This window comes from Antedon bifida, chromosome 1, assembly GCF_963402885.1.
Source record: "Antedon bifida chromosome 1, ecAntBifi1.1, whole genome shotgun sequence".
NCBI classification, from domain to species: domain Eukaryota; kingdom Metazoa; phylum Echinodermata; class Crinoidea; order Comatulida; family Antedonidae; genus Antedon; species Antedon bifida.
This window is the reverse complement of record NC_136226.1, coordinates 14,709,283-14,726,339: the sequence shown is the minus strand read 5'-3', so window position 1 is coordinate 14,726,339 and position 17,057 is coordinate 14,709,283. Positions and strand designations below refer to the sequence as shown.

Below are 17,057 nucleotides of genomic sequence, written 5' to 3'. Positions count from 1 at the left end.
ACTTTTTGTGACGTGAAAATTGTGCAACCAATCAAAACTTGGATTGGGTTCGATTGGCGCGAATATATTCGCCTGGTGGAAAACAGGCTTTAGAAATTATTAATATTTTTTATTATATATAGTTTGTGTTATGCATTTTTCTTGTCTGCTTTTTTTAAAACCTTATTATTACGTTTCTATGATGTTTATATATATGTTTCAATAGAAGGAAATAAATGTTTAAATTGAATTGAATAGAAATTTCGTGTTCAGAATTGAATACATTTTGTATAAATTATTATTATTGATGATTATATATAAACAAATCAGATTATAGCATTGTGTGTTGCGTGTCCAGGGTTTACCCTTCTGAATCGGAGCCTATAGGGTGTGTTTCAGAATGTTGTTCAGTATATTTGTTTTCAACGTACTGTGGCTATAATAATTCGTTCGCTTCCTGAAGCAACTTTTTATTCCCTATTATCATTTTCTTGTTATACCACCTCCCACTTGGACGTAACACAAGGACGTAAAAGTGTTGACCAATCACAAGCGACAGGTTGATATGATCATGATTGGTCAAATTACTTGTGTTGCTTTATCTTCAATATAGGCCGCCCTCTGTCGCTGTGTGCATTCCAAGTAGCTTCGCTCGCGTACCATCTAGGTCGTGCCACAGATGGACGTTCTAAATACACAGTAATTTCAGCGTAAAAAAACTGGCGATTTCAAATGTACGTACCGCAGGACCATAATACATTGTCGTTTACAGAAACGAATAAATAGACACGATGATTTATGTAGTCAACTAAAATTAGCACCCTGGTAATTACTTCCGAAAGAGAAAATTTTTGATTTGGACTCATTTAAACAAATCCAATTTGTGTTTTGTATGTAACATTAAGGTTGGGGGAAGGTACAAAGAGGAACAATTTTTAAATATATTCTTTATCCACTCAGTAACGAAATATTTTTGTCATGTTTTATAGGCCTATAAATAATATATCACTAAATACAGTTAAACATTTGCGATTTAATAAAAAATAAAAACTGTCACTGTCATAGTGAATTGAAATAGTACATGTGACGATACACCACTACGACGTTTATTTTTTTGTGATTATTAATTAATACAAACGTTGAAAAGCAACTGTCAGTAATATAGTTTATTTGTATATTATGTGTTTATAATCCAACAGTAGGGCCTCCCACACTCTCAGTAATACAGTTTATTTGTATATATGTTTATATTATATCTAACAGTACCAACACTCACAGGTGCGATTCAAATGGCGACCAAAAGTGGTATTTACAGTATTGTATAGCATTGCAATACTATCTTAAGGTTTTAAGTTTATTCTCTAAGGGCCAATAAATTTACCTACTTGTGTTAAACAATGGTTAAACCAAATAATGTTCCATTCATCGCAAATCAATACATACGGTGGCCCACAACTGTCACGCACACTATAACACAGAATCACACAATTAAAGAAGGAATCACAAAATTAAAGAAGGAATCACACAATTAAAGAAGAAATCGCACAATTAAAGAAGAAATCGCATCTTCTTTAATTGTGTGAATATGATTTATATAGTGTGCGTGACAGTTGTGGGCCACCGTAGACACATTTGTATAAACGTATATTACATCTATCAAAATAGTATTTTTTAAAGAAAATCGGCCTGTCTTCAACATTATGATGCTGTACTCGAGCTGTTCAACCGGTTTTCAGCCATTAAAAACAATTATCGTAGGAGGAGATAGGAAAATGCGAAGCATCCTCGTATTATTGTGTGCAGTTATTTTTCTAATTATCGAACTCAATTTAATTAGTAAACAGGGTTACATCAGCTGATTAAAATCAGTACCGAAAGTACGAACCAACTTTATATACCATCGAGTATACATTCTAGAAATAACGCACGATTTACCGAATTTTTCCCTTACGTAAATTTATATATAGATTACCAGCTAAACAATTATTTAGGAGAGGCAGCCCTTCACACTTTTTCTTTTAATTTAGTTTAATTTAAAAAAGCTGAAACATTTCCAAAGAATGTTAAAAAGTTAGTATTTTCTCATTCTTTTTCTTTTCGAGTTCGATAATAATAACATGTATGAGATAACACTTTTTTGTACTATATAGTATAGGAAAATTTTCGAAAAATGGCCAAATTTCAACTCTTTTATTTTTGACATAACTAGTTACCATATCATAATTGATATGCGCAGAATCATATAACGTGCCCTGCGCATGTCAATTATGATATGCTAACCAGTTATGTCGAAAAATAGAAAGATCGGTTATATCGGTTAAGATGATTATAACGCAATATATGCGCATATATAGCAATATTATTGCATAGTAATAGTATTTTCAAAAGTGCATATTTTGGCCAATTAAAAAAAAAATATCTGTACTAGTTCAAGGAATTTTATTGTTATTTTTGTAAAAATCCCTGTAGGCCTACAGGGATATTTTCGAAAAATGGCCAAATTTCGACCTTTTTATTTTTGGACATAAATGGTAACATACGTCTATAAGATGATGATAACGCAATATACGCATATATAATATTATTATTGCATAATAATAGTATTTTAAATAGTGCGTATTTTGGCTATACTACACGTCTATAAGATTATGATAAAGCAATATATGCCCATATATAGAAATATTATTGCATAATAATAGTATTTTAAAAAGTGCGTATTTTAGCCCTTTTTGACATAAATGGCTACTATAGGTCTATTATATAAGATGATGATAAACCAATATATGTGCATATATATCAATATTATTGCCTAATAATAGTATTTTAGAAAGTGCGTATTTTCAACTTTTTTATTTTTTGACATAAATGGCTACTATACGTCTATAAGATGATGATAAAGCAATATATTCCCATATATAGCTATATTATTGCATAACTAGAGGGTACTCCGAGAGTACAAACCTCCGCCTACTGTAAAATTCCCCTACATAAAATGTCCCCGGAAAATATATATATATTTTTAGTCGCGTGGACGCGACTCAATAGTTCACTATGTCGGTCGGTCTGTCGGTCTGTCTGTCGGTCCGGTATCACTATGCGTTTTATCGCTTTTCTGTACTTTTTAAACTGTTTTGATGTACAGAAAAGTTTTAAAGTACATTACTTTTTGAAAGTTCATTTTTTTCTGAGAGCACGCGACGTATGGCTGTTGGCCTTGTTTTTTTACATGTTCACGCTGCTGCTCTAGCCCGCTACGTCCCATTAGGACTACTCAATCAGAAGCTAAAGCAAGCAGCAGTTATAGTATCTAAGGACGACAGAAATGCGAAAATGTAAACTCCACTATAATTTATAGATTCCAGCTGCTAGACCCAAAAAACGTCTGGGAAAAGAGTATATTAGGACATGTCATGCTAAAATTACAAATCCCAAAGCATTTCTTGTATTTATGAGTCCCATTTGACTATAATACTGACTTTTGGCTGTAATTCACTGTCAGATATTCATTGAATTATTATCAAAACAGTCCATTAAAGTTTGTGTTTGTAATAGGATACTTCACACTTGAAATATATAGAGTGATGAAGTGACCCCCAGACTTGACCTTAGCAATAAAATTAACTAAAGTAACAGAAATTGAGTATTCACTTCTGTAACCAAAAAATAATATTTATTCACATATAAAAAGAGAAAAGAAACCCAAAAACCATTGTCTGACAGACAATTTAAGTATTTGTTGCTTTAAATTACATTTTTTTTCAGGTAAAATAACTATTATGTGTAAATAAAATGACACATTGAAAAACAAATTTGAAATAAAAAATATTTTTCAATACGCGAGCAGCGTTTTTTGTAAGAAATATTTCTTGTTTAAGGTCTAAGTGTAAATAGGCTAAGAGTTTGGTGTAATGGTTATGTATCCAGCCTCTTACAGTTCAGATTGCTGGTTCAAGTCCCACTGAAGTTTTTTTTCTTATTATTATTTTTTTTATTTCCTTTTTTTTTGTTTTTGTTGGACCTTGATCTTTGACCCTGACCCTTTAAAATTTAACCACAATTATATGATCATTGTGGCTAAGTTTGGTGAGAATCGGATAAAAACTGTTGTCTCTAGGCAGTAAAACAGTTTTTTGTTAGTTGTGACCTTGACCTATGACCTTTTCCCCTCAAATTCGAACTTGTCCGAGCTTTTGAGGCATAGATCATTGTGGCCAAATTTGGTGAGAATCGGATAGAAACTGTGGCCTCCAGGCTGTTCACAGACACACACACAAACACACGCACACACAAACATACAGGGGTGAAAACATAACCTCCTTGGCGGAGGTAATAATAGTATTTTAAAAAGTGCGTATTTTGGCCATTTTTTGTAAAAAAAAATTCGAAAATTTGTCCATTTTTTTAAAAATTGCCAAAATACACACTTTTTAAAATACTTGTATTATGCGATAATATTGCATTATAAGCATCTTAAGACGTATATTAACCTTTTATGTAAAAAAATAAAATGGACGAAATTTGACCATTTTTTGAAAAAGTACAGGGATTTTTTCGAAAAATTGCCAAAATACACACTTTTTAAAATACTGTTATTATGCAATAAATTGCTATATATTGCGTTATAAGCATCTATAGACGTATATTTACCATTTATGTCAAAAAATAAATTGGACGAAATTTGACCATTTTTTGAAAAAGTACAGAGATTTTTTCGAAAAATTGCCAAAATACACAATTTTTAAAATACTGTTATTATGCAATAATATTGCTATATATACGCATATATTGCGATATAATCATCTTATAGACATATAGTAGCCATTTATGTCCAAAAATAAACATTTCGAAATATAGTACAGACAATTTTTCAAAAAATTGCCAAATTTCGACTATTTTATTTTTCGACATAACTGGTTACTATATCATAATTGACATGCGCAGAAACATATAACGTGTTCTGCACATGATATAATAACCAGTTATGTCAAAAAAATAAAAAGGTCGAAATTTGCCCATTTTTAACCTCTTCTCCACTTGTCAGTATGTTTGTATTTGTGTGTATTTTTTCGAAATTAATAAAATAATATACGAAATAATTTAGTTTTTACCTAAAAATTTTACTTCTCGCTAGTATGTTTGAAGTACTATAGTGTAGTTAGCAACTATATAAATGAAATAGGTGTACTATTCATAGCTAAATTCTGATTTAAATTACATATTATTTGATACATAATATAATTACATTAAATAATGTATGTTTGTACATAAAATGATATCTGTAATTAATAGTATTTTAATATAATTAATTATTATTGCATATAAATAGCACACGTTTAATAATATGTTGAGGTATTTCAGTTAAATCCATTAGTAGTATCCATAGTAGCCAGTAATAGCTGAAACAGAAATAAATGAAGTTGTTCAATTTATCTTTATACGGGTAGGTTTCTCTATTCGAACACCCTCCATTAAAAAAATAAAATATTTACTTACTTTGGCACCTGTCACCTGTAGTGTGACGTGGACATGAACACCTGTACGCATCACATACGTTGAATGAAATAGGAGAACAAACACCACCATTCAAACAAGGGTTATTGCTGCACGGGTCGATACCTAATAATTATAAACATATTTTAAGATGAGATTAAGAGAAGAGTGGGGAAATGAACCATTCCATTCTCATCGATCTATCATCTTTCCATAGAAAAGCAGTAGTATCTGAGTTTTGGTTAGAAGAATAGGCGAAGAGTGGGGTTATGGCAAATGAACCATTCCATTCTCATTGATCTATCATCTTTCTATTTACAAAAGCAGTAGTATCTGAGGTATGGTTAGAAGAATAGGCAAAGAGTGGGGTTATGGCAAATGAACCATTCCATTCTCATTGATCTATCATCTTTCCATTTACAAAAGCAGTAGTATCTGAGGTATGGTTAGAAGAATAGGCGAAGAGTGGGGTTATGGCAAATGAACCATTCCATTCTCATTGATCTATTATCTTTCCATAGAAATGCAGTAGTATCTGAGATATGGTTAGAAGAATAGGCAAAGAGTGGGGTTATGGCAAATGAACCATTCCATTCTCATCGATCTATCATCTTTCCCTTTACAAAAGCAGTAGTATCTGAGGTATGATTAGAAGAATAGGCGAAGAGTGGGGTTATGGCAAATGAACCATTCCGTTCTCATTGATCTATCATCTTTCCATAGAAGTGCAGTAGTATCTGAGGTATGGTTAGAAGAATAGGCGAAGAGTGAGGTTATGGCAAATGAACCATTCCATTCTCATTGATCTATCATCTTTCTATTTACAAAAGCAGTAGTATCTGAGGTATGATTAGAAGAATAGGCGAAGAGTGGGGTTATGGCAAATCGACCATTCCATTCTCATTGATCTATCGTCTTTCCCTTTACAAAAGCAGTATTATCGGAGGTATGGTTAGAAGAATAGGCAAAACGTGAGGTTATGGCAAATGAACCATTCCATTTTCATCTTTCCATAGAAAAGCAATAGGCCTAATGAGGTATTCATGGCAGTGGTGGCGCCAGCGGGGGGGCTACGGGGGCTCTATCCCCCTCGTCGGGGAACCTAGCCCCCCCGTCGGGGAACACGGGCACTTTTTGTCGGGGAATATAATATACAGTAAAAAACGTTCGCGTTCACTTCATATAGCTTCAGCGCCTAGAAAACCACGACATTCCATTGACCGTGAGAGTACGTCAGAGGGCTATTATGCACTTTTATGCATTCATTATTGCCAGCGATCTAACTACTAAACAATAGCTAGTACGCACTTGTTTGGCGGTATCCCTTTGTACGAATCGTTCACCGTTGGGTCGAGACGCGTGATATCATGTTCCATCCAGGGACCAAAATGTGTAATGTAGTTATTTTCCAGGCGAAGTTTACCGACGGTTACCGAAGGGAACACGGGTACCTTTTGTCGGGGAATATAATATACAGTAAAAAACGTTCGCGTTCACTTGGTAGCTTCAGCGCCTAGAAAACCGCGACGTTTTATTGACCGTGAGAGTACGTCAGAGTGCTATTATGCAATTTATATGCATTCATTATTGCCAGCGATCTAACTTACTACTAAACATTAGCTAGGTACGCACTTGTCTGGCGGTATCCCTTTGTACGAATCGTCCAACGTTGAGTCGAGACGCGTGATATCAAGTTCCATCCAGGGACCAAAATGTGTAATGTAGTTATTTTCCAGGCGAAGTTTACCGACGGTTACCGAAGGGAACACGGGTACTTTTTGTCTGGGAATATAATATACAGTAAAAAGCGTTCGCGTTCACTTCGTAGCTTCAGCGCCTAGAAAACCGCGACGTTTCATTGACCGTGAGAGTACGTCAGAGTGCTATTTGCAATTTATATGCATTCATTATTGCCAGCGATCTAACTTACTACTAAACAATAGCTAGGTACGCACTTGTCTGGCGTTACCCTCTGGCGAAGTTTACCGACGGTTACGTCGTGTACTGTGTCGACGTACGCTACACTACAGCAAAAACGAATTATGTTAATTGTTCGTATGTTCACCAATTTTTTTAAAAGTAACCTTCTGTACCGTGGGGCACCTAAAATAAATATTTCATCCATTACTAAACAAAAAAACATGCCATTTTCGCTTAGCCAACATCTTATTATAGCTAAGTTATTAAATTTTCAATGTCCTGTATGTCATGAATTTCTCACCACTCGGAAGTCCAGATGGTACGCACGCATACACTTGGGAGGAATAAACTTATTTCCCCGACTGAAAAAGGTCTACGCTTGCGTTTTTTAAGCCTCTAGGCCTGATGTTTCCAAAGTATAAAATGCAATTTTTTGAAGACCTGCAGCTCTAGTTTTAAACATTTTCTTAGCTCAGCCCCAACAATAAAGCTGGTCATATTTCGAAGTACAAGAAGTGCATTTTCCGGGACCTAACATCTCTATTTTTCCAACATTTCTTAGCTCAGTCACAACCATGATAGGGACTTATATATTTTGTTTCATGTTTTGAAGTATAATAAGTCCAATTTCCGGGACCTCCAACTCTATTTTTCTAAATTTTCTTCAAACTTTTATTTTTTAAATTGAAAAATATAGATTGAAACAGTCATCGCGCATCGTTTTTTTGCACGCTGTATTTTATTTATGCATTATAAAAAATGGAAAAAATGGCTACCCTAAATCTGATTAAAATGACCTCAAATGACGCTAGAACGCGTTGCTTCCGGGGGCTTCGCCCCCTGGACCCCCACCGGGGGCCCTTGGCGGCCCCCTGGCCCCCAGCCTAGTGATGCTCGCTTCGCTCGCATAGCCCCCTCGTCGGGGAATGTAGCCCCCGCGTCGGAAAGATCCTGGCGCCACCGCTGGTTAGAAGATCTTTATATATCACTTTGCAGAAACCAGTATAATCAAAGAGGAACCACCCAAAACACAATGTAACAGAAATGGAAACTTACGTTCTGCGCATAATGGTCCAGTGTAACAAGATTGACATTTACAAATGTACTGGTTACACAATGTTGCCTTGCACTCACCACCATTTAAACATTGGTGACCATTACATGCATCGTTTATATCTATACAAAACAAAGTGTTTATGTAATTAGTATTATAGTATTATTATTCTATATAGTATTATACAGGGTCAATATAAATAACAAATGAGGAAAAGATTAATTTAAGCTGTCGTTAATTTGAATTAACTGCCTATGTCCAATATTGGATGGCAGGCAATGACTGTAGAGATTTTTAAGTAGAAAAAAAAATTCTACTTTGATTCGTGGTATGTAACAAACAATGTTGAATTAACTTACACAATTCACAAAATTCTCCATAATAACAGTCTTGACATGTACATTCTGCAACACAAGTGTTGCTATCAACATTTATGACAGTGTTACAGGTGCCACCATGTTTACAATCACAGTATTCGCATGGATCATTATCTGAAATATTATATATATATTAATTATTAGTAGGAATAGTCCACCATATATACGGTATACAAACTACTTCCTGCAATTTATAATATCCTTCTAATGTTGGTTGTCATGTTGATATAATACAGTGAATGGTGATTAAGAAGTTGTACTTACAATTTTGACAGAATGTTCCAGAATAACATGGTAAGCATTGACATTGGAATCCACAATAATCATCAGATGTTGTTACTTGACACGTACCACCAGACTGACACCGGTCTGGAGCGCATGGATTTGCAACTTACATAAAAAAAATTATTATTAGTAAATATTTAAATATTAGTAAATTCAACAACTCCGCTCCTACTGTATAAGCCACGTTTATGAATTAGTACAGAGGCCTTAGAGAATTATGGCAAATCATATCTTTACAGTTACATTACCAATTTGTATACACTTTCTTTAGATCATCTTCATGTAACTCCAATATTTATGAAATAAATATTAAAATAATAGAATTGTTTATTTTACCATTTTCACAGAATGGTCCAGAATAACACGTTGGACATTGGCACCAGAATCTACATTGTCCATCGATTACTTTCGTCGTACAAGTTCCACCAGCTTGGCACAATACGCCAGAACATGGATCTGAAGCTAAATTGAAAGAGAATAAAATAACCACATCATGTCAAGATTTTAATTGGTGGAGTGACGTTATAATAAGATGATTTGTGCTAGGTTTCCTTATAGATTTATTAAATAATTGCCATTTTAACTGGGATATCAGCTAACTCTTTCCAGATTTTTTTAAAAAAAAGGAATGTATATGATCACAATGAATGACACTTTTATCGGTTTTTAAGATGTTAAGTTAATATAAATAAAAAAATTTCACAAATCTCAAATAATCTCCTAATTATATATTTACCTGTTTCGCACAATGCTCCACTGTAACACGGTGTACACGTACATTCTGGAACACACTGATTGGTTCCTGTAGCGATACTACACACACCGCCATTTTGACAGATAACATTATCACAAGGATTGTTATCTAGTAAAATAAACGGTTGTTTGTAATCATCAGTTTTGGACTATTATATTATTATTGTTCTCTAGATTACTGTACACTAGATGTATATACATTTCATGTTATTCGTATTAACTGAAATAAATTAAAGTACTCTCATTCGCAATTTGTGTTTGTCTCTGTACTTACATAATTCACAAAACGCTCCTTCAAAACATTGTAGACATTTACAAGTCGCAGCATTTGTATCATCAACACAACAAGTACCTTCATTTTGACATATTATATCTTCGCATGGATCAACAACTAAAATAAAACAGAATATGATGTAATACATGAATAGAGAGGTGTGGGCACATTCTGAAGATATTTGAAGTGCACAATTGGGGAAATCAATTCCTAAGAGGGTACATTTCGCACTTACTTGTTTCACAATCGTTGCCAGTAAAGTTTGGAAGGCATTCACATTCGTATTTGCATTCTGTTATAGTTGATATAACGTTACAAATACCACCATTACAATCCACATCATTACAGGGATCGTTATCTGAAAATAAAACAAATAAATTAAGCGCTCTGGAACTGAGAACACTTTGCAAAATGCAGAACGACAGAGGCGTGCTATTTGATATTTCAGCTCATATTGAAGATACAGGTAACTCGAGTCTATAAGGTGTGAAATTGGACTAACATTTGATGTAAAACGAATATCAAATAATGTATAACACAACCTACAATTCTGGCAGACATCTCCAGTGTAGCATGGAAGGCACTGACATTGGAATCCACATTGTCCATTGGTTGTGGTCACCTGACAAGTTCCACCTGACTGGCACACAACGCCAGAACATGGATTTTGAACTGTTATAAAATAAATATAAAAGTTTGTTTACTATTAAAAATTATTTATTTTTAAAATATCCACACCATGGATTTTGAACTAATTATTAAATATAAAACAATTGCCATATAATAGTGTCATACATTGATAAACTACTTGCAGTTACTAGCAATTATAGAAAATGAAAGAGACTAACCATTTTCACAGAATGTTCCAAAATAGCACGTTGGACATTGACATTGGAAGTCACATTGTCCATCGGTTTTTGTTACTTGACAAGTTCCACCAGATTGACAAGTATCAACAGCACATGGATTTTGAACTACAGTAATAAAAGAGAAAATATAAAAGGATTAATAAAAACCATAGACCACCGACTTATTTTTATTTAATTACTAAATATAAGACTTTCTATAAATAATAGCTATTCTTACCAACTTCACAGAAAGTTCCTGATAAACATGTTGGACATTGACACTGGAATCCGCATACATTATCGGTTGTTGTTACTTGACAAGTTCCACCAAATTGACAAATATCAACAGCACATGGATTTTGAACTGACAAATAAAGTATGATTATTTTTATTTTGAACTATATAACGGTAATTAAATACAGAACAACTACTGTACCATATAGGCTATATACATATAAGGCTAGTTTGGATGTTCTTACTAGAACTAAAATATGAAAGCGCCTCACCAATTTCACAGAATCTTCCAGAATAGCACGTTGGACATTGACATTGGAATTCACATTGTCCATTGGTTGTTACTACTTGACAAGTTCCACCTGACTGGCAAGGGTTATTGGCACATGGGTTTTGAACTATTAAACAAAATACCAATTATAATATTAGATATTTTATGAATTTACAATAACTTAAATTATAAATTGTAAAAGTCGTGTTACTATCTGCAGATTATTTTAAAAAACAAATTGAGAATTATCTCACCATCTGTACAGAATGTTCCAGAATAGCACGTTGGACATTGACATTGGAATTCACATTGTTCATTGGTTGTTACTACTTGACAAGTTCCACCTGACTGGCAAGGGGTATTGGCACATGGGTTTTGAACTATTAAACAAAATACCAATTATAATATTAGATTTTTAATAAATTTACAATAACTTAAATTATAAATTGTAAAAGTCGTGTTACTATCTGCAGATTATTTAAAAAAACAAATTGAGAATTATCTCACCATCTGTACAGAATGTTCCAGAATAGCACGTTGGACATTGACATTGGAATTCACATTGTCCATTGGTTGTTACTACTTGACAAGTTCCACCTGACTGGCAAGGGTTATTGGCACATGGGTTTTGAACTATTAAACAAAATACCAATTATAATATTAGCTTTTTAATGAATTTACAATAACTTAAATTTGTAAAAGTCGTGTTGCTATCTGCAGATTAATTAGGAAAAAAAAGAAGAATTATCTAACCACTTGTACAGAATCTTCCAAAATAGCACGTTGGACATTGACATTGGAATTCACATTGTCCATTGGTTGTTACTACTTGACAAGTTCCACCTGACTGGCAAGGGGTATTGGCACATGGGTTTTGAACTATTAAACAAAATAGCAATTATAATATTAGATTTTTTATGAATTTACAATAACTTAAATTATAAATTGTAAAAGTCATGTTACTATCTGCAGATTATTTTAAAAAACAAATTGAGAATTATCTCACCATCTGTACAGAATGTTCCAGAATAGCACGTTGGACATTGACATTGGAATTCACATTGTCCATTGGTTGTTACTACTTGACAAGTTCCACCTGACTGGCAAGGGGTATTAGCACATGGGTTTTGAACTATTAAACAAAATACCAATTATAATATTAGATTTTTTATGAATTTACAATAACTTAAATTATAAATTGTAAAAGTCGTGTTACTATCTGCAGATTATTTAAAAAAACAAATTGAGAATTATCTCACCATCTGTACAGAATGTTCCAGAATAGCACGTTGGACATTGACATTGGAATTCACATTGTCCATTGGTTGTTACTACTTGACAAGTTCCACCTGACTGGCAAGGGTTATTGGCACATGGGTTTTGAACTATTAAACAAAATACCAATTATAATATTAGCTTTTTAATGAATTTACAATAACTTAAATTTGTAAAAGTCGTGTTACTATCTGCAGATTATTTAGGAAAAAAAAAAGAATTATCTAACCCCTTGTACAGAATCTTCCAAAATAGCACGTTGGACATTGACATTGGAATTCACATTGTCCATTGGTTGTTACTACTTGACAAGTTCCACCTGACTGGCAAGGGGTATTGGCACATGGGTTTTGAACTATTAAACAAAATACCAATTATAATATTAGATTTTTTAAAAATTTACAATAACTTAAATTATAAATTGTAAAAGTCGTGTTACTATCTGCAGATTATTTAAAAAAACAAATTGAGAATTATCTCACCATCTGTACAGAATGTTCCAGAATAGCACGTTGGACATTGACATTGGAAATCACATTGTCCATTGGTTGTTACTACTTGACAAGTTCCACCTGACTGGCAAGGGTTATTGGCACATGGGTTTTGAACTATTAAACAAAATACCAATTATAATATTAGCTTTTTAATGAATTTACAATAACTTAAATTTGTAAAAGTCGTGTTACTATCTGCAGATTATTTTAAAAAACAAATTGAGAATTATCTCACCATCTGTACAGAATGTTCCAGAATAGCACGTTGGACATTGACATTGGAATTCACATTGTCCATTGGTTGTTACTACTTGACAAGTTCCACCTGACTGGCAAGGGGTATTGGCACATGGGTTTTGAACTATTAAACAAAATAACAATTATAATATTAGATTTTTTATGAATTTACAATAACTTAAATTATAAATTGTAAAAGTCGTGTTACTATCTGCAGATTATTTAAAAAAACAAATTAAGAATTATCTCACCATCTGTACAGAATGTTCCAGAATAGCACGTTGGACATTGACATTGGAATTCACATTGTCCATTGGTTGTTACTACTTGACAAGTTCCACCTGACTGGCAAGGGTTATTGGCACATGGGTTTTGAACTATTAAACAAAATACCAATTATAATATTAGCTTTTTAATGAATTTACAATAACTTAAATTTGTAAAAGTCGTGTTACTATCTGCAGATTATTTAGGAAAAAAAAAAGAATTATCTAACCCCTTGTACAGAATCTTCCAAAATAGCACGTTGGACATTGACATTGGAATTCACATTGTCCATTGGTTGTTACTACTTGACAAGTTCCACCTGACTGGCAAGGGGTATTGGCACATGGGTTTTGAACTATTAAACAAAATACCAATTATAATATTAGATTTTTTAAAAATTTACAATAACTTAAATTATAAATTGTAAAAGTCGTGTTACTATCTGCAGATTATTTAAAAAAACAAATTGAGAATTATCTCACCATCTGTACAGAATGTTCCAGAATAGCACGTTGGACATTGACATTGGAATTCACATTGTCCATTGGTTGTTACTACTTGACAAGTTCCACCTGACTGGCAAGGGTTATTGGCACATGGGTTTTGAACTATTAAACAAAATACCAATTATAATATTAGCTTTTTAATGAATTTACAATAACTTAAATTTGTAAAAGTCGTGTTACTATCTGCAGATTAATTAGGAAAAAAAAAGAATTATCTAACCACTTGTACAGAATCTTCCAAAATAGCACGTTGGACATTGACATTGGAATTCACATTGTCCATTGGTTGTTACTACTTGACAAGTTCCACCTGACTGGCAAGGGTTATTGGCACATGGGTTTTGAACTATTAAACAAAATACCAATTATAATATTGGCTTTTTAATGAATTTACAATAACTTAAATTTGTAAAAGTCGTGTTACTATCTGCAGATTATTTAGGAAAAAAAAAAGAATTATCTAACCCCTTGTACAGAATCTTCCAAAATAGCACGTTGGACATTGACATTGGAATTCACATTGTCCATTGGTTGTTACTACTTGACAAGTTCCACCTGACTGGCAAGGGGTATTGGCACATGGGTTTTGAACTATTAAACAAAATACCAATTATAATATTAGATTTTTTAAAAATTTACAATAACTTAAATTATAAATTGTAAAAGTCGTGTTACTATCTGCAGATTATTTAAAAAAACAAATTGAGAATTATCTCACCATCTGTACAGAATGTTCCAGAATAGCACGTTGGACATTGACATTGGAATTCACATTGTCCATTGGTTGTTACTACTTGACAAGTTCCACCTGACTGGCAAGGGTTATTGGCACATGGGTTTTGAACTATTAAACAAAATACCAATTATAATATTAGCTTTTTAATGAATTTACAATAACTTAAATTTGTAAAAGTCGTGTTACTATCTGCAGATTAATTAGGAAAAAAAAAGAATTATCTAACCACTTGTACAGAATCTTCCAAAATAGCACGTTGGACATTGACATTGGAATTCACATTGTCCATTGGTTGTTACTACTTGACAAGTTCCACCTGACTGGCAAGGGGTATTGGCACATGGGTTTTGAACTATTAAACAAAATACCAATTATAATATTAGATTTTTTATGAATTTACAATAACTTAAATTATAAATTGTAAAAGTCGTGTTACTATCTGCAGATTATTTTAAAAAACAAATTGAGAATTATCTTACCATCTGTACAGAATGTTCCAGAATAGCACGTTGGACATTGACATTGGAATTCACATTGTCCATTGGTTGTTACTACTTGACAAGTTCCACCTGACTGGCAAGGGGTATTGGCACATGGGTTTTGAACTATTAAACAAAATACCAATTATAATATTAGATTTTTAATAAATTTACAATAACTTAAATTATAAATTGTAAAAGTCGTGTTACTATCTGCAGATTATTTAAAAAAACAAATTGAGAATTATCTCACCATCTGTACAGAATGTTCCAGAATAGCACGTTGGACATTGACATTGGAATTCACATTGTCCATTGGTTGTTACTACTTGACAAGTTCCACCTGACTGGCAAGGGGTATTGGCACATGGGTTTTGAACTATTAAACAAAATACCAATTATAATATTAGCTTTTTAATGAATTTACAATAACTTAAATTTGTGAAAGTCGTGTTACTATCTGCAGATTATTTAGGAAAAAAAAAAGAATTATCTAACCACTTGTACAGAATCTTCCAGAATAGCACGTTGGACATTGACATTGGAATTCACATTGTCCATTGGTTGTTACTACTTGACAAGATCCACCTGACTGGCAAGGGGTATTGGCACATGGGTTTTGAACAATTAAACAAAATACCAATTATAATATTAGATTTTTTATGAATTTACAATAACTTTAATTATAAATTGTAAAAGTCGTGTTACTATCTGCAGATTATTTAAAAAAACAAATTGAGAATTATCTCACCATCTGTACAGAATGTTCCAGAATAGCACGTTGGACATTGACATTGGAATTCACATTGTCCATTGGTTGTTACTACTTGACAAGTTCCACCTGACTGGCAAGGGTTATTGGCACATGGGTTTTGAACTATTAAACAAAATACCAATTATAATATTAGATTTTTTATGAATTTACAATAACTTAAATTATAAATTGTAAAAGTCGTGTTACTATCTGCAGATTATTTAAAAAAACAAATTGAGAATTATCTCACCATCTGTACAGAATCTTCCAGAATAGCACGTTGGACATTGACATTGGAATTCACATTGTCCATTGGTTGTTACTACTTGACAAGTTCCACCTGACTGGCAAGGGGTATTGGCACATGGGTTTTGAACTATTAAACAAAATACCAATTATAATATTAGATTTTTTATGAATTTACAATAACTTAAATTATAAATTGTAAAAGTCGTGTTACTATCTGCAGATTATTTAAAAAAACAAATTGAGAATTATCTCACCATCTGTACAGAATGTTCCAGAATAGCACGTTGGACATTGACATTGGAATTCACATTGTCCATTAGCTGTCGTTACTTGACAATTTCCACCAAATTGACACAACACACCAGAGCATGGATTTTGAACTAAAGATAAACACATGAAACAAAGTATTACGACGACCTTGTAGATGTACTATATTATAATTATAAAAGTAATTTTACCATTTTCACAGAATCTTCCATAATGGCACGTTGGACATTGACATTAGAATTCACATTGTCCATTAGCTGTCGTTACTTGACAAGTACCACCGAATTGACACAACACACCGGCGCATG

General features: G+C 32.9%; 1 protein-coding gene and 2 long non-coding RNA genes across 3 annotated transcripts in view; 2 read left to right on the top strand and 1 right to left on the bottom strand.

The window, feature by feature from the left end:
- LOC144843998 (uncharacterized) overlaps positions 1-17,057 on the top strand; it is a 24,266-nt gene extending 7,209 nt beyond the window's left edge. The window contains exons 2-3 of the long non-coding RNA XR_013612384.1: positions 11,230-11,356; positions 16,952-17,057. This is a non-coding gene — a long non-coding RNA (uncharacterized LOC144843998). The remainder of the gene's footprint in view (positions 1-11,229; positions 11,357-16,951) is intronic.
- On the top strand, positions 3,532-3,754 carry LOC144839935 (uncharacterized). The gene is made up of 2 exons (XR_013611818.1): positions 3,532-3,619; positions 3,700-3,754. It is a non-coding gene; the product is annotated as an uncharacterized LOC144839935 (long non-coding RNA).
- LOC144852244 (uncharacterized) lies at positions 5,261-10,585 on the bottom strand. The gene is made up of 10 exons (XM_078710026.1): positions 10,582-10,585; positions 10,368-10,490; positions 10,133-10,249; positions 9,842-9,967; positions 9,442-9,567; positions 9,085-9,210; positions 8,803-8,934; positions 8,446-8,565; positions 5,473-5,595; positions 5,261-5,375 (listed from the first exon to the last, which is right to left on the bottom strand). Exons 1-10 carry the CDS (start codon positions 10,583-10,585, stop codon positions 5,347-5,349), a joined length of 1,026 nt encoding a protein of 341 aa, XP_078566152.1. The 3' UTR covers positions 5,261-5,346.

Coding starts and splice junctions, on each gene's coding strand:
- LOC144852244 (XM_078710026.1), bottom strand. Junction 10,250..10,367: donor TGGCAACGATTGTGAAACAA/GTAAGTGCGAAA, acceptor GTTTTATTTTAG/TTGTTGATCCATGCGAAGAT. Junction 9,211..9,441: donor TGGACCATTCTGTGAAAATG/GTAAAATAAACA, acceptor TTTTTATGTAAG/TTGCAAATCCATGCGCTCCA.